The 19,434-nt window shown below is 33.8% G+C and overlaps 1 protein-coding gene across 4 annotated transcripts in view; it reads left to right on the top strand.

Annotated features, from left to right (window-relative positions):
* Positions 1 to 2,991: 2,991 nt before the first annotated feature.
* Positions 2,992 to 19,434, top strand: part of NRPC1 (nuclear RNA polymerase C1) — a 53,371-nt gene continuing 36,928 nt past the window's right edge. Inside the window, exons 1-14 of one of the 4 annotated variants that reach the window (XR_002541189.2) lie at positions 2,992 to 3,277; positions 4,154 to 4,235; positions 4,363 to 4,492; positions 5,711 to 5,860; positions 7,346 to 7,520; positions 8,222 to 8,409; positions 8,612 to 8,721; positions 8,851 to 8,950; positions 11,300 to 11,515; positions 11,637 to 11,785; positions 11,873 to 12,014; positions 12,105 to 12,245; positions 13,602 to 13,790; positions 16,800 to 17,001. Coding sequence is in view for 3 of the 4 variants with exons in the window: in XM_022052006.2 (XP_021907698.2) it covers positions 4,168 to 4,235; positions 4,363 to 4,492; positions 5,711 to 5,860; positions 7,346 to 7,520; positions 8,222 to 8,409; positions 8,612 to 8,721; positions 8,851 to 8,950; positions 11,300 to 11,515; positions 11,637 to 11,785; positions 11,873 to 12,014; positions 12,105 to 12,245; positions 13,602 to 13,790; positions 16,800 to 17,001 (1,960 nt within the window). In the remaining variant the exon portion in view is untranslated. Of the gene's footprint in view, positions 3,278 to 4,153; positions 4,236 to 4,362; positions 4,493 to 5,710; positions 5,861 to 7,345; positions 7,542 to 8,221; positions 8,410 to 8,611; positions 8,722 to 8,850; positions 8,951 to 11,299; positions 11,516 to 11,636; positions 11,786 to 11,872; positions 12,015 to 12,104; positions 12,246 to 13,601; positions 13,791 to 16,799; positions 17,002 to 19,434 lie in introns of those variants that run through there. The other 3 variants (XM_022052006.2, XM_088207782.1, XM_022052008.2) reach the window with 3 other exon arrangements.

The following is a 19,434-nucleotide window of genomic DNA, read 5'->3' as shown; positions in this document are numbered from 1 at the left end:
ATTAAATAAAAAATAATGAAAGATTCAAGATTTTAATGTTGTTCTAATTTATCTTATCCATTAATTAAAAAAAATATTACTGTCTGGAATAAACAACTTAAAAATATTTTAATTGGTTTATACTATATTTTTCTTATATTACTTAAAATATTAGTATCTAATTGAAAGTATGTTCTAATAATAGATTTATGACTCGCATTTGGTTTGTGTTAAAACATTCTGCTTAATTACTTTTTTAGCCTCAAAGTATACTTTTCCTAATAATTTTTTTTTTTTCACTTTATAGATACATTTTATATATATGTAATTTCGATAACATAGTTTATAAATGTTAATGTAAATTAAATGTTAAGAGTTTTGTTTTCTTATTGCATGAATATGTATAAGATATTGATTACATTTCAAGTTTTGTAGGTGATATATTGAGTATAATTTAGGTTTTACATATGATTATCTTTCAATTGAATATACTAAATTTATTTTGTAAATATTTTAGATAAAATAAAAAAATTATGAAGTGACAAAAATTTCAGACAAAATTAATTGAACCGGTTTAAACTGAATTGGTCAAACAATTTGTTCAATTGAATCAATTAAGAATATATAAATTTTAAAAAAACCTAAAATCCATCCGGCGCATGAGTCGACTCGTCGCCCTTGGCCCTGGTTGTCGGTCTTTCACAGTCAGTATTTACAAACTCACTCAATTCATCTTCCCTATTTCCTCAAATTCTGTGTTTGATTCACGTTTCTTGACGACCTTCCCTCACAAGTTTGAGCTGTGCTCCACCTTGAGGCTCCCACCTGAGCTCCTATTGTTTTCAATATCGTCCCTAATTTTTTTTTCTCATAATTTCAATTAAATAAAATAATTTAATAATAAAAAAATATTTCAAGCCTTTTTTGGGGCCGAGTATTACATAATGATATCATGCACTATAAATAATAATGTAGTTAGAAATATAACATAAAGAGAAGATAGAAACATATATAATGTAAGGAAAAACATCTACTTTAAATCCTTATTGAGATTATTACATTTAACAAGTAAAATGTTTAATATTATTTATGCATGATAATCCTTTTATTATTATAATTTTTTTCCACAATATTTATCTATTAATAATAGTGTCAAATATATTTTTAGGTAAAGTAACAATACTGAAAAATTAAATAAAAAATAATGAAAGATTCAAGATTTTAAGATTGTTCTAATTTATCTTACCCATTAATTAAAAAAAAATATTACTGTATGGAATAAACAACTTAAAAATATTTTAACTGGTTTATGCTATATTTTTCTTATATTACTTAAAATATTAGTATCCAATTGAAAGTATGTTCTAATAATAGATTTATGACTCACATTTGGTTTGTGTTCAAGCATTCTGTTTAATTACTTTTTTAGCCTCAAAGTATACTTTTCCTAATAAATTATTATTATTATTTTCATTTTATAGGTACATATTATATATATGCAATTTCGATAACGAAGTCTATAAATGTTAATGTAAATTAAATGTTAAGAGTTTTGTTTTGTTATTGTATGAATATATATAACATGTTGATTACATTTCAAGTTTTGTAGATAATATATTGAGTATAATTTAAGTTTTACACATGATTATCTTTCAATTGGACATATTAAATTTATTTTGTAAATATTTTAGATAAAATAAAAAAATTATGAAGTGACAAAAATTTCAGACAAAATTAATTGAACCGGTTTAAACTGAATTTGTCAAACAATTTGTTTAATTGAATCAAGTAAGAATATATAAATTTTAAAAAATCCTAAAATTTATCCGGCGCATGAATCGACTCATCGTCATTGGCCCTGGTTGTCGGTCTTTTACAGTCAGTATTTACAAACTCACTCAACTCATCTTCCCTATTTCCTCAAATTCTGTGTTTGATTCACGTTTCTTGACGACCTTCTCTCACAAGTTTGAGTTGTGCTCAGCCTTGAGGCTCCCACTTGAGCTCCTATTGTTTTCAATATCGTCTTTAATTTTTTTCTCATAATTTCAATTAAATAAAAATAATTTAATAATAACAAAATATTTCATGCCTTTTTTGGGGCCGAGTATTACAATATGATATCATGCACTATAAATAATAATGTAGTTAGAAATATATATATAAAACATAAATAGAAGATAGAAACATATATAATATAAAGAAAAACATCTACTTTTAAATCTTTATTGAGAGTATTATATTTAACAAGTAAAATATTTAATATTATTTATGCATGATAATCCTTTTATTATTATAATTTTTTTCCACAATATTTATCTATTAATAATAGTGTCAAATACATTTTTAGGTAAAGTAACAATACTGAAAAATTAAATAAAAAATAATAAAAGATTCAAGATTTTAATATTGTTCTAATTTATCTTACCCATTAATTAAAAGAAATATTATTGTATGGAATAAATAACTTAAAAATATTTTAATTGATTTATACTATATTTTTCTTATATTACTTAAAATATTAGTATCTAATTGAAAGTATATTTTAATAATAGATTTATGACTCGCATTTGGTTTGTGTTTAAGCATTCTGCTCAGTTACTTTTTTAGCCTTAAAATATACTTTTCCTAATAAATTATTATTTTTTTTCACTTTATAGGTACATATTATATATATGCAATTTTAATAACGCAGTCTATAAATATTAATGTAAATTAAATATTAAGAGTTTTATTTTGTTATTGTATGAATATATATAACATGTTTATTACATTTCAAGTTTTGTAAGTAATATATTGATTATAATTTAAGTTTTACATATGATTTTCTTTCAAATAGATATATTAAATTTATTTTATAAATATTTTAAATAAAATAAAAAAATTATAAAGTGACAAAAATTTCAGATAAAATTAATTGAATTGGTCATACAATATATTCAATTAAATCAATTAACAATATATAAATTTTAAAAAAACCTAAAATCCCTTGGCCTTAGTTGTCATCTTTCACAGTCAGTATTTACAAACTCACTCAATTCATTTTCCCTATTTCCTCCTCTTCTCTATTTGATTCACGTTTCTTGACGGCCTTTCCCTCACAAGTTTGAGCTGTGCTCAGCCTTGAGGCTCCCTCCTATTCTCCGCCTCACGAGTCACGGCTATCACGAACTCTCCGGTTATTCATCCTTACCTCGCTCGCCGCGGTCCAAGCTTGCTACCTGCCTCGCCGTGGTCGGCCATCACACCTGCAGTGGACAGAAAATCAGAAAGCGCCGAACCTTGCCCGAGCCCGGAGGTGACTCAGCAACTCGATGCTCATTTATGTTTGGGATGTCGTTTCTTTTTCAATTGTTTTTAAAAAGCAAAAGACTATGGTATTGTTGTGTTCTGTTATTGTGGTGTGTAATTTTGTAAACTAGGTAGTTGTAGAAAAACTAGGAAGTGAAAATTGAAGTACAATTGATGTTGGAGTGGAGGTTGCCGGATTGCTATAAACTTTGTGTTTTGACGAATTTGAAAACTAGGAAGGTTATTTGGTTTCGGTTCATAATGCTTAATGAGTTGGTTCAGTCAGTTAATGGAGTTAATCGGTTTTTCAGTTTGGTTTTTTTTAAACAAGGAGACCAATGTTCACCAAGGTAGGATGTTATGAACGATCTCTTTGTGTCAATTTCAAGCTTATATTGAATTTTTCTTGAGCCAGTCTCAAATTTTGTATTATTTTTCCAAATGAGCTGAACTGTATTAAAAAACTTTTGGTTTTGAGCCAAGTGTGAGACGAAATGCTCGTGTCTGGGTTTGCCAGGTTCTTCGCTATTTTTTGGTCTGTTTATCGTTCAATACAAAAAATTAGCTCTCTTCAACACAGTAAGCTACTTTTTCATTAATTTTGATATGAACTCTGTCTTCATCTGTATGTAGATATGAAGTTTTGTATATTTATGAATACGATACAGTTATATTTCTTCTTTTCGTCTATTGCAAGTCATTAATTCATCGTTCTGTCTGTTGTTTGTGGCAAAATCCTAGTTCTCTCTTTATGACAGTTAGTTCTGTCTTCAATATGATATGAACTTTACCTGCATATGTATATAGATATAAACTTATTTGTGAGTATGATGCCGTGGGTGTACTGAATGGTTTCTATTTTTATTTTTCTTGATCTTTTAAGTGCTAGTTAGAGAGATGCAGAAACCAAAGAATATAGAGTTCACCAAGCAGCCTTATATTGAGGATGTTGGCCCTCGAAGAATGTAAGTATTTTCTATGATAGGGTTTTTTTTAACCATCTTTTATAGTTTTTCTGAAGTTAAAATCAATTGAAGAAGGCTCCATTTCTTGTTAAACTTTTTAGTAATATTTTATGTTGTAATTCCGCAGAAAGAGCATAGAATTCTCAATGCTTTCTGATTCAGAGATTGTCAAATCAGGGGAAGTGCAAGTATGGCAAGGGGTATACTATGATCCCAAAGGCAAGCCTATTGAAGGTGGCTTATTGGACCCCCGCATGGTATTACATTCTTCTTTTTCTATATAGTTTAAAAGAAATGCACACATGTATGAGCTTGTGTTTCCATATCTCTCTCTCTATATGTATAGTGCAGACATGTATGTATGCAGGGGCATGCATGAGCTTGTATTTCCATACTGCTCTCTATGTATACTATTTGTTTCCTCTCTCCCTATGCATGCTAGTATAACTTCTCTCTCTCTCTAATTTCCCTTTCTCTTTATGTATGTTAGTATGTTTCTAGTTGTTAAATATGGGGCATGCTTGAAGCATTGTTCTTATTTAACGGATTGATGAGTTTTTGATTGACTTTGAGCTTGTAGAAGATTTGGAAATGTCAGAAAATATAGGATTGCAGGCAGGATTTAAAGGGTTAGTATTGGCTGTGGATTAACCTGGTATTATCTTAGGTTGGATCCAGTAATATAATAAGTACTCTTCTCTCAAAATATAAAAGTAGCATGGGATCTCTACTGAAGAGTGAAATGAAAATGAAAATCTAACTGGACGATTGATTGTTGAAAGCAAATGATTGAACAATATGCTATTTTTTTCTCTCTATAAGCCCTTATGTGTACTAAACTGGGGCTGAACCTGTTAAGTAAATCTGACAAAGAAACACCTATATTATTGAGCCACCCATGGCCTGGATAATGGGAAAGGTTCTTGGAAAGGATGAGGCAGTGCATGTGTAGGGTCTGGGGAGGGCAGATATGTAGAAGAGGAAAAAATTTGAATGGCATTAGAACTTCAATAATGAACTGTGTTTTTATCGTTTCATCTATATTTCTGTTGCCCTCTACTCTAAGAAAGGCAGCTTGGTATTTGCTGCCTCCTCGGTTAAGATTATGCAAAGTAGGAATTGCTGTCTTCATGAGTGATTTAGTCGGATTTAAATGTTATCTTTTTTTGGAGGAACTCATTTTCGTACTTATGCTTTTGTGTTGGATATATACTATATCCTTTTGATAGTATTACTTTCATTATTTAAATTTGTGGTGAAGAAAGAGAGAGACTCTGAATAAGGGTTTATCCTGTTTAAGAAAGGGCCATATTCTTTATACTTATGAGGACTTTTGAGACCTTATTGGTATCTTGACAGATCTGTAAAAGTTTCTTTATGGGTTGCACCTCCTAGGAGTTATATATACTAACTAATATTTACTCTCAAAAGAGAAAGAAAAAGGCACTGAATGGTCGCTGATTCGTTGGTTTCAGGGTCCTGCAAATAAAACTTGCAGATGCGCCACCTGCGGTGGGGACTATGGAGATTGTCCAGGACATTATGGATACTTGAGTCTTGCTCTCCCTGTTTATAATGTTGGATATCTGGCTACTATTTTGGACATTTTAAAGTGCATTTGTAAGGTATTGGAATGATAATACATGAATATTTGGCACTTTTTCCAAGTCTCATTTTCTTCAGCAGAATAAATTGTGTTCGATATGTATTTTCATGTCATGTTATGACTGAAGTATATGTTTGCTGGTACAGATAAACTCGATTTTTGGAATTTATTTGAAATTTCACATTTAGTAGAACTATGAGACACAAAAATTATTTACTTTGTTAGGATTAACCTTATTGAGAATTTCAAGTGGAATTGTAAATTACATTTTAAATTCTACCAGAATTCGTGGGCTTTAGAATGTATTTGAGATTCTCTAGGATGTCAATTTTATCATTTATAAAGACATTTTCTTCGTTTCATAGTGGACTACGAGTAGATTTTTAGTAATTCCATAAGAAATAGTTTATTTGTTTTGATAATAGCAGCAGGGAACTATAAAATATGGTTATAAAAGAGTCAGATGAGGTCTTACGGCAGCTTTTTTCCACAATAAGGAGGCTAAGTTGGGTCAAGCTTCCTGCATGTCCCATACTCAAATTTGATAGCACTATTATAGCCACGACACTGTGTCTGGATATTCTGTTACAGTCCATTGCTTTCTGTCAAGTATTTTAAACAGAAAATAAGTAATATAGCCAATTTTGATTGGAAAGGGTAACCATTCAAACTAAGATTAAGAAAATAATGATGCGAAATTCCTAACTGCTTAGAACTTTTAAATATAGTAAGAACATACATGATGCAGGCTTGTAAAACATGTCAAATATGCAAGTGTAGGCGGTGGCTGAGTCATGAATTTTGTGGACAGGGGAGGGGAATAATTCATCACTGAGAATAAATGGAGCTGTTGGGCAAAACTCCCATTATAAATAATTTTTAATTGTAACTTTTTTCTTTTATTTATTATATAAATATTTTTTTTTGTTCTTATTATGTTTATTGCTTTAGTTTTCTTACAACAAAATATTATTGCACCTTATGTCATATACGTGTTTATGTTTTTAATTTTTCATTTACTTATTTACTTTATTTATATATAAAAATCTAATCCACTTATGTATTTTCTTTTTTATTATTGTAAACAAAATTAAGAAATTATAAGCAAATTACAAATTTTGCAAAAAATATTTAAAAATAATAATACATAAAATATTGAAAAAATCTTGGGGCAATAGAAGAAATATTAAGAAATTCATGATGCTACAAAATTTGAACCCGTGCATGGGTTGGGGGGGGGGGGGGGGGTGTTGGGGTTGGGTTGGCGGCATACCTTGAAAGCCTTTGATGGCAGTGTTAGGCAATAGCTGTTGCATGCATGGCAGGACTAATATGTATAAATTTTGAATTTTGTAGGTGAGCTACTTGGTCAAGTGTCTTCTGTACTTCTATGAATATTGATTATTATAAATGGAGTCATATTCCATTGTTCATCCTTGAATGCAAGCTTGAATTCTGTTAACCATGATTTTAGCAGTTCTGATTTAGAAAACTTTCTTGACAGTCTTGTTCCTGTATACTTCTCGAGGAGAAATTGTGCAAAGACTATTTGAAGAAGATGAGAAGTCCGAGAATGGAACCTCTGCGGAAGAGTGATTTGATGAAAACAATTGTAAAAAAGTGCAGTGCCATGGCAAGCAGCAAAGCTATAAAGTGCTCAAGATGTGGTTATATAAATGGTTTGGCATCTAATTAACTAAGTATATCTCTGGACATGATGCATTAATTATTGATCATGAAATAGGATGGCTATTGAATCAGTGCAAATGTAAGACTTAAACCGTTGCTTTGGCATCTAATTAACTAAGTATATCTCTATACATAATACATTAATTTTTTTTTTTTGAGATAAAAGATGAAAGTGTTATTATTCATGAAGGTGTTATTATTCACAAAGGTACTAAGGAAGTACCATCCATATATGTATTAGTTACATATCAATTAAATGGTCAATGACACATCCCATATCTTCCCAATCTAATATGTCATGCCCCAGTAAAATGGAACCGAAAGTATGAAACACATAATGCATCAATTATTGATCGTGAAATAGGATGGCTATTGAATCAGTGCAAATGCAACAGTTAAATGGTTGCTGTGCTATCAAACATTATGTCTAACTTGCAAAGTGATCTGTGTTTGAGAGATTCAATGTGAGTGAAAAGATTTCCTATAAGACTAATGGTGTTATCCAATAAATATTTTACTTACTATTTTCCTGGAAATTTCATCATAGTGATTGCTTTGGTATTTGATAACTCGAAATGGGGTCAAAGTTTCGTTTTGTGGATTTTCTTTTCAATTGCTTGAGTGCCATTTATTTGTAATTTGATATATATAATTTCCTATATTCTTATGCAAAAATATATGGAACTTTCAGGAATGGTTAAGAAAGCAATATCTATGCTGGGTATCATTCATGATCGTTCAAAAATCAATGGTGGGAGCTTGGAAGAATTCAGATCTGCAATCTCTCACACAAAAGAATCTAAGTCATCCATTAATCCTGCTACTTATATTATTAATCCTGTGGAAGTGCTTTCTCTCTTCAGAAGGATGAGTGATGAGGTATATCTCTATGGACAGTTTAATCTTCTTTTCTTCTTTGAGGTACTGAATGGAATCATCAGTCATATTCATTTTTAAGAAAGTAGGTTCACAACAATGGAAGAGGTATTCTAAACAAAGAAAAGGCATGCATTTTACACCATGCAGAGAAAGTCTGATCTTCTAACAATATAAACCGTCATTTTGTTTAATTGTATGACAGGATTGTGAATTGCTTTATCTTTCTGACAGACCTGAGAAGCTCATGATAACAAGCATTGCTGTACCACCTATACCTGTCCGGCCTTCTGTTATCATTGATGGATCACAGAGGTTTTGCAAGCATATTTAGCTGGATTTTGTATTAAATAGTTTTCTCATTAAATTTTAAACTTCTCTTCTAGCTCATCAATGCTTGGTTTGGCTAGAAAGCTAATGCTTAATTCGTCTTCCTTTGTGCAGCAATGAAAACGACATAACAGAGAGGTTAAAACGAATCATTCAAGCAAATGCGAGCCTTCGTCAAGAATTGTTAGAACCAAGTGCGGCATTTAAAAGTTTGGTATAAGAAATTTTATTTGTTAAACTTTATGTTCTAGGACTTTCATTTGTCACTATCATAATGATATTATAATAAAGTAATAGGATCCTAACCTCCGGGACATTTGTTTCTATTATTCTTGTGTGAATTTATTTATGGTTATCAGCCATCCTTGGCCTAAAATGAAATATTGAGCAAAAGAGGAATATGCATTAGAGATGAACTTCTTGGGTCCTCTCTGAGTTGTCTTTTTTTACTGCAAAAAGAAGTAATACGAATAGAGAGAAAAAGAAGAAAGTAGAATTGAGAGGATCACAAATCCTCAAAGACCTCAAGAAGAACAACAGGAAAAAGTAAACAAAGCAGAAAAAATCAATTCAATAGTGCACCTTGATCCATTAGTAACAAGGTTAAGGAGACATATTTGAGACACCCATGAACCTTGTGTCAGGAACCTGTCCTGATCCATAAAGAAACTAAGGTAGAAGAAGGAGAGGAAAGTAAAGAATTGAAGAAGCACGCTTTGCTGTAGAGAAACAAACCAATTTCTGACCATTTCTCTTACATTACCAACCATTACCCAGCTAATCCCAAAAACCCACATGCCATAGTCCAGAAATTATATGCAAGAGAACACTATAGTAAGATATGGTTACAAGTCTCATCGGCTCTCTTACATAGAAAGCATGAGGTCACCATAATCTTTCATCATCTCAACAATTTGTCAATGGCAAGAATACATCCATGCTCTGCTTCCCAAGTAAAGAAAGCAACTTTAGAGATATTATTCACATTTCAGATTTAATGGAAAGGAAACTTGTTCTCTAATGTATCATTCTTGGGCAAATAGTTATAAAAGGACACAACCGAGACATCCCTACTTAGGTGAAAGTGCAAATCGGTTGGTAATAGTTCTCATTCAGACATGTAGAAGACAATGAACTCAAGAGAGTTTCATATTCATTTATTTTCTAATCCTTAAGATTTCTCAATACCTGACTGAAATATCCTTATATCTTGCAATAGCAAACATCTGTAGAAACCTGTCTCTAAGTGCACCTTCTCCAAGCCAAGGATTCGTCTCGGAGCTGGTTCTCTCTCCATTGCCAACAATCCACCTGATACATTCCTGAAATTTATAACTTTCCATAAATATTTTTTTACATCCCATCCAATGCAGTTTTATCAAAACTCTGGAATACCAACTTCTATCTACCATACCAAATTTTGCCTCAGTCACCCTCCACCAAAGAATACTGTTTTCTTTCATAAACCCGAAATCTACTTGTCATGAAGTGCTTGCTTCATTTCTACTATAGATCTCAAATCCAAACTGCAGTGATGCAATAGTCTTTTTATCATTTCCCATGCCACCAAATGATATTTCCCTTTCTCCTGGGAATCATGCTATAGAATGTACATTAATTTGCTTCCAATTTCTTATCTACACACATGGGGATTGTTAAAAGGGATATATAGTACAAAGGAAAGTTGGATAACGTACTTTTAATGAGTAAAGCACCCACTTTTGGATAATAAATTTCTCACCCTGCCAATCTCCTCTCATACCTTACCACAACAGGATCTCTCATTCTCCCATATTTGTATTTTGCTCCCAAAGGGCATCAAATTACACCCCAAGACTTCTGCAAATCTAGTAGTGTTACTCCCCTCGCCCAGTTTCATCAATTCTGACTTTGTAAGATTGATATTAGAGGTGCAATTCTCGTGCTCAGGAATCTCACCCCTTTTTCTTTTTCTTTCTCTCTTGTGGTGATGAAATAGAGGATTAAGTGGAATTTGACTATTGGAATTCCCAATATGTAGCAAACAAATACACATAGGCATTCACATTGTCGGAGTTACATTTTTCTTATTTATTAACTACAAAAACCAAGAGGTGACCAAGGGATACTTGAAGATTCTAGGGTTGCGTTTTAACCGCAAAACACATAACTCAACCAAACGAGCACCTCTCCAGAGGATCCTACATTCTACTTCACCCCAACTCCTCCAAGAGACAAATTTAGTAAAACAATTGAGGAAAGGGGAGAAATTCACATGTCGCCAAAAGAATTAAGAAGCCTAGTCGTAAGGTTCAATACCACAGGTCAAATTTATCTTGTGTATTCCATGTATTTGAGTGAATGGCATAACTTAGTTTTTAATGAAAACTTCCATAACCATTTAGCTTTAAAGTGTTAATATTAGAGGCCTGATTCCTGAGACTCAAGTGCCAAGCCCTTTGGTTATGTATTTTCCTCATGACTAGTAGTATCTATGTTACTACTTATACATGCAAATACTATTATTGTTACTTTTGGTACTGCTGTATTTCTTGTTATGCTTACGTTGAAGATTTTTGTTTAGGCTGGATGGGATATGCTTCAAGTTGAGGTTGCACAGTACATAAATAGTGATGTTCGTGGTGTTCCGTTTGCCATGCAAGTGGCCAAACCTTTGAGTGGTTTTGTCCAGCGCCTTAAGGGGAAGCAGGGACGCTTTCGTGGGAACTTATCTGGAAAGCGTGTTGAATTTACCGGACGGACTGTTATATCTCCTGACCCTAATTTGAAAATTACTGAGGTAGCTCTTTGTTGCAAAACTCGAAGTACTTTTTTCTCTAAAAAATATATTTTTCCCTAAAAAAGATGAAGGTTTTATAGGAGCTTGTGTTAGAATGGGTTCTCATGGATGCCATACTCAGGTAGCAATTCCTATTCACATGGCACGGATATTAACCTATCCCGAGTGCGTTTCTCATCATAATATTGAGAAGTTGAGACAGTGTGTTCGTAATGGCCCTTCTAAATATCCTGGTGCAAGGACGATTGGTTATCCTGATGGTTCTAAGAGGTTTATCAATTCTTGGCCTTGTTTTCTTGTTTGTAGCCTCTCTTTTTATGTTTTAAATAACATGCGATTTTACCCTTTATGCCACAGGGTTTTAATGGGTGATTACAGAAAGCGCCTTGCTGATGAGCTCAAATTTGGTTGCATAGTTCATCGCCATTTAGAAGATGGAGACATTGTTCTTTTTAACAGACAACCAAGCTTGCATCGGATGTCTATCATGTGCCATAGGGTGATTTATCCACAATTTGAGTGGCAATTCTTGTGCCATATATATATTTTTTTATTTTTGATTAATTAGATAATCTGCTTTGGCATGTAGGCAAGAATAATGCCTTGGAGGACATTAAGGTTTAATGAATCTGTTTGTAATCCATATAATGCTGATTTTGATGGGGACGAGATGAATATGCATGTCCCACAAACAGAAGAAGCTCGAACAGAGGCACTTTTGCTGATGGGGGTAAATTCTTTGGAATTCATTGTTATGTGGAATTTTCCTGAATCATCATATTAAATATGTGTAATGTCCAATGTTGACTTGCTTTCTTAGATTGCTTCAAAGAGACTCATCTACTTAATATTGAACTGCTCCCTTCTTTCCAAAACTTTATAATAAGTAATGGTGACATGGTTCTCTGGAAAAGAGTAACTTTTAGATGGTGGTTGAGTTCCAGAATGGTAAGAGGAAAACTTAATAGACATAATAGTACTAGTTAATGGTAATGCCAGGATTTTTCAACTCATTTTCAGCAGGACGGATTTGTTTTCATGGCTTCTCTGTGGGTCAAGGCTTATCGCCTGTTTCTTGGGTACCTTTTTTATCATGGAAAGGGATAGCTTATAGATGATTTCTTTAATCTCTTATTATTTTTGCCTTTTTTTTTGCTGTGTAGGATACTGTATCCGCCCTGTTTGTCCTCTCACTCTTTCTAATAAAATTTTCTTTTCTTATTGGAAAATAGTCATAGTAATCAGTGATTCCATATAAAAATAGAGATACCCCTATTTGGCCTGGGTAACTACTCATATTCATTACTATGTAATAACTTTAACTCATAATTGATGTGTCAGATTTCTGAGAGAGAACAATGAAAAATCTTCCTGAACTGTTTAAGTGCAGGGAGGACAGAGTTGTAGTAGCTAGCTGAAATTATTATGATGCCAAAGTGAAAATGTCCCAAAACAGTCTTTGTTCTAACTGTGCTCTAAGATGTGCAGTAGACTGAACTGGACCATCATTTATAGCCAGAGGACGCTTCCTGTGATTGGTCAAGTCAGGAATTTGTCAGCGAAATCATGACAATTTGAGATGCTAAATAGTATGATAAATGCTTAATCTACCTTTTTTTTTATGGTAGAAAGGTCCTTAATATACTTACTAGTTAAATATTGAACCATGTGGATTATTTGTGAAAATTCTAAAAAGTCAAACTAGGTTCTGTTTTTCATATTCTTCTTTCAGAGTACATTCCAACAATCTGGAATTTCTGAAGGGGTTATGCTCGTTCTCGGTGTTAATAGTGTATTAGAGAGAAGCCTTTTGGCATGATGATGATTCTGGAGTTTATGTATCTGATTTTGCCTGTTTGTTTGAGGTGCTTATAATGTGTATTTTATCTGCTTAGCCTCGAAAATTATAGTTCTTTAAGCTGAAGTCATGATAATGAGGAAACTAAGAGCACATTTCGGGCACCAAATAGGAGTATCCCTTTAGGATCATGTTCTGCCTTGTAGACTGGTTTCTTTTTACCCTTCTCCGCTTGAATTTTCTTATATATGGTACTGCTGCACTTAACCATCCTTTGGTCTTCCTTAGGTGCAAAATAATTTATGCACTCCAAAAAATGGAGAAATTCTGGTGGCATCTACTCAAGATTTTCTTACATCATCCTATCTTATAACAAGGAGGGACACGTTCTATGACCGTGCAGCTTTTTCACTTATGTGTTCTTATATGGGTGATGGCATGGATGCCATTGATCTGCCAACACCTACAATTCTGAAGGTAAGATGCTGGCTTTGATGATGTTGCAACACGGCAGTAATGTTGTTTCTCTTCATTTTTGTCTCATGTTTAGGTTTTATATCATTTTGTTGTATCACTTTGCTACTAGTACTGTTGAAACTGTTCACTGAAAAATACTTTCATGGTTGATGGTAAATACTATCTGGTAATGGTAAGTTTTTTGAAGTCTTATCTTTTTTTTTTTTTGGAAATATAAAGTGGGAAAAATATATTAACAATTGACACCAAGGGGGTACCAACCCGTATACAAAGTTCTTATAAGTTTACTAAAATATCAATGAGGTCCCCTAAATTCTTTGTAGAGTAAAGAGGATGACCCAATAATAAAAATGTAAGGGTCTGGAACCATTTATTCTAATAAAGTCAAAATCATTTTGAACCGAGTTAGCCATTATCCAATTGATTCCTAAAAGCCCATTGACTATAGTACAAAGCTTGTATACCATCGGACACCAGAGAAGCACATGGTTACAAGTCCCCTAGGCCCTTTTACAGATATAGCATACATTCACCATTATCTTGCCCCGTTTCATTAATTTGTCTATGATCAGGATGCATTCCCTACCGGCTTCCCATGCGGAAAATGATACACGAGGCGGAACTTTAATATTCAAAATCTGTCTAAATGGAAACCTAGTGCCCGAGTCTTCTTACTTGGTCAAATGTTAATAATAAAAATTTTACCGAGAAGGACCAATTAGTATTGAGACACCACACAAGATTGTTGTTGCTACCAATCCATGGTTACGAAAGATAAGGTTCTTAACAATTCTTAGTACTCATAGATCTCTCGTCTTTGAGATTTCTCTGTACTACAACCTGCCATTCCTTCCCCTCCCAACCCCTCCTCTCCCCTCGCCCCTCCCAAAAAAAAGGAAAAGAACTTCCCTGAATGAATCATTAATTCAGATGTCTTTCTGTTGTACTATAAAAAATTTGAGGGTATGGGTCTTTGAGGGATCCACCTTCCAATCACAGGTCGTTCCACAATCTGACTCTATCACCCTTGACTACATTCCACTTTTACATGAAATTTGGCTTGGCCCACACAAGTTCTCTTCTACAAACCTTTCCCATGTGGTCTTGACATAGCTCTTGTTAACCACCCTCTCTTGTCTGTACCAAATTTCACTACTATCGCCTCTTCCAAAGCCTACCTTCTTTTTCCATAAACCTCCACAGACACTTGACTTGGAAGGCTCCATTCATCTCCACCAAGGATCGTAACCTTGAACCACCAAAAGATAGAGGCTTCTTGATTTCTTCTCAAAGCCACCAGATGGTATCTTCTTCTTCTCTCCGAATCACCCCATAAGAATTTGCTACAGATACCTTTCAATTTCTTGCCCGCACTCACCGAGATAGTCAATAGGGACATATAGTAAATAGGTAAATTACCCAGTGTACTTTTGATAAGCTAAAGTCTTCTCCCTTTAAGAAGTAGTGCTCTCTTCCACCATGCTAATTGCTGCTCAAAACTTGTTCACTACCAGATCCCACATACTCACCTCTTTAAAATTAGGCCCCACAGGAAGTCCCAAATAATTGATTGACAATTTGACTGCCTTCCTGCCCATGACCCTAGCCAAACTATCAGAATCATTCTCATCTCCGAATCTCACCAACTCAGATTTAGCAAGATTAATGTTTATCTCCTGAAACCGCCCTGAAGCCCATCAGTACACACTTGAGATTGAGAATGACTCTCTTATCTGGCTCACAAAATATCATAGTATCATTTGCAAAAAAATAAACAGGTTACCAGTTCCCCACCCCAACTTAAGGTCTTTGAATAAATCTAAAGTCTCTGGCTCTTATCAACATTTTCCGAAGTCTTAACTAAATGAAAATGGTTATTGCTGGCTCAACATCTCTGTCTCTTTCTTGTTACTCTGTATGTCAGCATCAGGCCTTCTTGGTTGTGGTTTTCTCAATCTTCTTTATGCCAGTATTTCCTTAGGAGATATCTGGTTACAGAGAGGAAGTATCTTGATATTGCCTTAGTAGCAGGCAGGAACAAAGGACACAATTAACTTTCAGAAAAAATGTGATCTTTTAATTTGTTTATACATGTATGAGATATTTTGGTTCGTGAAATCCATTTTGATTTTTTTTTTCTTTGTAAGAAGATTAATCCTTTTGGCCCAGTGCATAATTGAGAATGAACAGAAGCTCCACCACAGCGATGAGTTTAAGTAGACAAGTCATTCTACTGTTCTGACAGAGTGTAAGAGTTATTTATTCACAAGGGATATAAGGAGTTGCCACCACTATGGAAGAGAAGAATTGACAAGAACTAATGAGTAATATAACATTAATATCTCCTTAATTGTTCTAACAGAGTGAAAAGATTCTTTTAATTTAAAAGACAATCTATTCACAGGAGACTGAAGGAGTTGGCAGCAGTATGGAGGAGAAGAATTGTCAAGAACTAATGAGTAGAAATATCATTAAATAAGAATTGTTGGAACTGAGCTCTGGCAAACCAGTGCTCCTAATCCTCCCTATTTGTTGGAACTTAGCCTTGGAAAAAGAATGCTCCCTAATTCTGTGAAAGGAGAATGCAAAATATAAAATATTGCATTTCTTTCTCTAGATATGATGCAAAAAAAGGGCTAAAGGAGTGAGTAAAATGATTATCTTTTTACTCTTTTCAATCTGAAAGCTCCTCTCATATTGAGATTATGAAGTGTTACAACCCTTGCAAAGAAAGCAACGCGAGAAGAGGCATTTCCCTTTGAAATGTTCTTCCAGGAGTAAATAGTTTCTGTTCTAGATGAGTATTTGAGTAAAAAATATGGTCTCATCTGTAACTTTTTAAAGCAATGGACTTGTAATATGTGTTTTTGGATAATTATTGTTATTTTCACTACAAAGTTGCACTTATTATAGATCCCGGATTTGTTGTTTTAAAAAGTTGTACCTTTTTCTTTAGTTTTTTCCTTAAATCTTTCAATTTGTAATTTCTATGCAATTTTCATTCTGCAGCCAGTAGAACTTTGGACTGGTAAGCAACTATTCAACGTTTTACTACGACCAAATGCAAGTTTGAGAGTCTATCTCACTCTCACGTTGAAGGAGAAGAACTTCAAAAAGAACAAGATAGATGATACAATGTGCCCCAATGATGGATTTGTTTACTTTCGGAATAGTGAACTAATAACAGGACAATTGGGAAAGGCAACTGTTGGTGAGTTTTTTTTTTTTTTTAAAGTTAATATCTTAACTTTTTTTTTTTGAAAATAATATCTTAACTTCTTTTTTTCCATCACTTTGATATTTTAACCTTTTTGTGTACCATTAAAACAATTCTCTGAAGGTGAATATTTTCACCGTCTCAGAAAATTTTACCGACTGAAGTTTCATGGCTGATAAATCTATTTGCAAGTTATCTAAAGACAATTTTCTATCTTGGATGTTTGATCAAATCGTTAACAAAAATGCAGTGTCTAGGTAGGATTTCCAGATTTTATTCTAGGATCTTAACACGAGCGTAGCATGATTTCAGCAACTCACATGTAACAGAAAATCAGACTCCTATTATGATACATTTAAAGTTTGGAGTAAATTATGATCTAATGCCTTATGTTTGGTTGTTTTCACATTTGGTATCTTGTTTCTATTTTTTGGGAGTTCAGTGCCTGTAATTTGTCTTTTTTCTCAATAATTTATTTGAAAAAAAGTTTGTTTTTTTCTCATGTTACTTTTGACTAATAGTTTTTTTGAGGTTATTTTCTTTTAGTATTTTGTAATTTTGTCCTGATTTTTATTTGTTTAGCCTAGGTCTGATATGTATAGATCTTTACAAGTATAAAGATGAGAGTTCATTTGCATTCTAAGACTAATATGTAAAATTGCCAATTTGAGAAACCACATGAATTGAATGTGTAAGAAAAAAACATATTGAAATTGAAAATAGTCAAACCACAAGGTATCGGAACTGTACTTTGCTCAAAATTTTAATATTTTAAAATGAAATAGAAAAAGAGAATAGGAGGAAAAATGTGGACTTTATTTACTTTTATCATGGGATTGAGCAATTGCTGGGTGGATGATGCTAGGCCTTTAAGGAGACTGGGGTTTGTTGAGTTAGAGCTGAAGGTTTTGAGACTTAATGATGGGCCGAGCAGGAGAGTAGGAAGGCTGGGTATGGACAAAAATTTGGGCCTGGGTCGAGGAAATTTTGGGGCTGGAATCGGGTAGCTCTTCACAGTTGAGCTCGGGTAAAACAAAAAATCGGGTCTGGTAGAAAACCCAAAAGTCCATGTTGATAGAAATTGCTCAAGGGCATATAAATTCTTCTTGGAGTAGAGCTTGTTCAAGGGTTTGGTTGAGCAAACGTGGGTGAAGTAATCTTATTATTGGTTGCAGTTCGGGTTTAAACTCACTGATAAAACTGGAAATGAAAAATTTCTCTAAACGAGTGGGACTGTTCATTTTCGTTAACGCACACAAATGTTTGACACGTGCTTGATATTTTAGAACAGTTCCGTTTTGCATCATCTTGTTAACTTCTTCAATAAAATCTTTTTGTAAGGCGCCCCAATTGTTCGACAAAGTTCCTCCACGAAAAAATTCCATTCAAGCTCTTCAACATTCGCCAACCATCCTTGGTACTAAACGTCTGCTATGTCACGTAGGAAGAGTTATGCCATCTTCACTTTCTGTTCTTTTGGTGTTCTGTGTACCAAAGTATATTTATCGTATCTTAGGATCCAAGCACGGGGATTAATACCCTTAAAAAGTGAAATTTCTACCTTGGGCAAGCTAGGCACTTAACCAAAAGGGGTGAACCAGTCCAGTTCATGGTGAAATTGGAGGACCTGTTTGATTGGAAACTTGAACCGGGTTAGTCTAAACTAAGCCAGCTCGGTTCATTTATTTTAAACCCTAAATCGATCAAACCGGTTTTGGGATTTCTTTTAACTTCTAAAATCAACTTTCTCCTTTCTTCATCTTCATACGCGAGGGAAGTCTCTAGGATCCCTTGCTATCCAATTGGGACGGTGGTGGGCTGGGCTGCCGAACTGGCCTTCTCTTGGTGCTACGTGCAGCCGCGCAACTTCTCTACCAGGCATTCGAATTGTTGGTACGATTTTCTCTGAATCTCGTGAAATTCGGCCATGAGGTCGGATTGTAGTTGGTTAAGCTCTTTCGCCATCGGCTCCACCTGCTCCGCCATGACCACTGTCTTTCCTTTGGATTTGGTTTGCAAGACAACCTTGATGTGTGATTTAGCCAGCTCCGAAAGTTCTGATACCACCTTGTCAGAAGCCTTACTCATGTCTTTGGACCGGAGAAAGAAAAGAGAAAAAGAAGAGAACGAAGAGAAAAGAAGAGAGATTTTTATTAGGTAAAATTATTTCTTATTTTCCATGCTTTGCAATGATGAAGAATGACCTATTTATATGCAAATGGTGATGAAGGCAAAACCCAGTCGGCCTTTGTGGCGGCAACGACAGACGCAGGATGTGATGGTAACGGTTAGGTTGATGCAAAACCCTAAATCCTATGCAGACAAAATGACTAATTTACCCCTGCGTGTGAGTTTCACTTTTTACCCAACCAGAGACGGCTTCTTGATATAAGAGGCACATTGCTGAACCATGTTAAATTTCTTTGT

The sequence above is a fragment of the Carica papaya genome, chromosome 7 (assembly GCF_054855325.1).
Source record: "Carica papaya isolate Zhongbai chromosome 7, ASM5485532v1, whole genome shotgun sequence".
Taxonomy (NCBI): domain Eukaryota; kingdom Viridiplantae; phylum Streptophyta; class Magnoliopsida; order Brassicales; family Caricaceae; genus Carica; species Carica papaya.
Note: the sequence above shows the minus strand (reverse complement) of the source record. Positions and strands in the feature narration are given on the sequence as shown.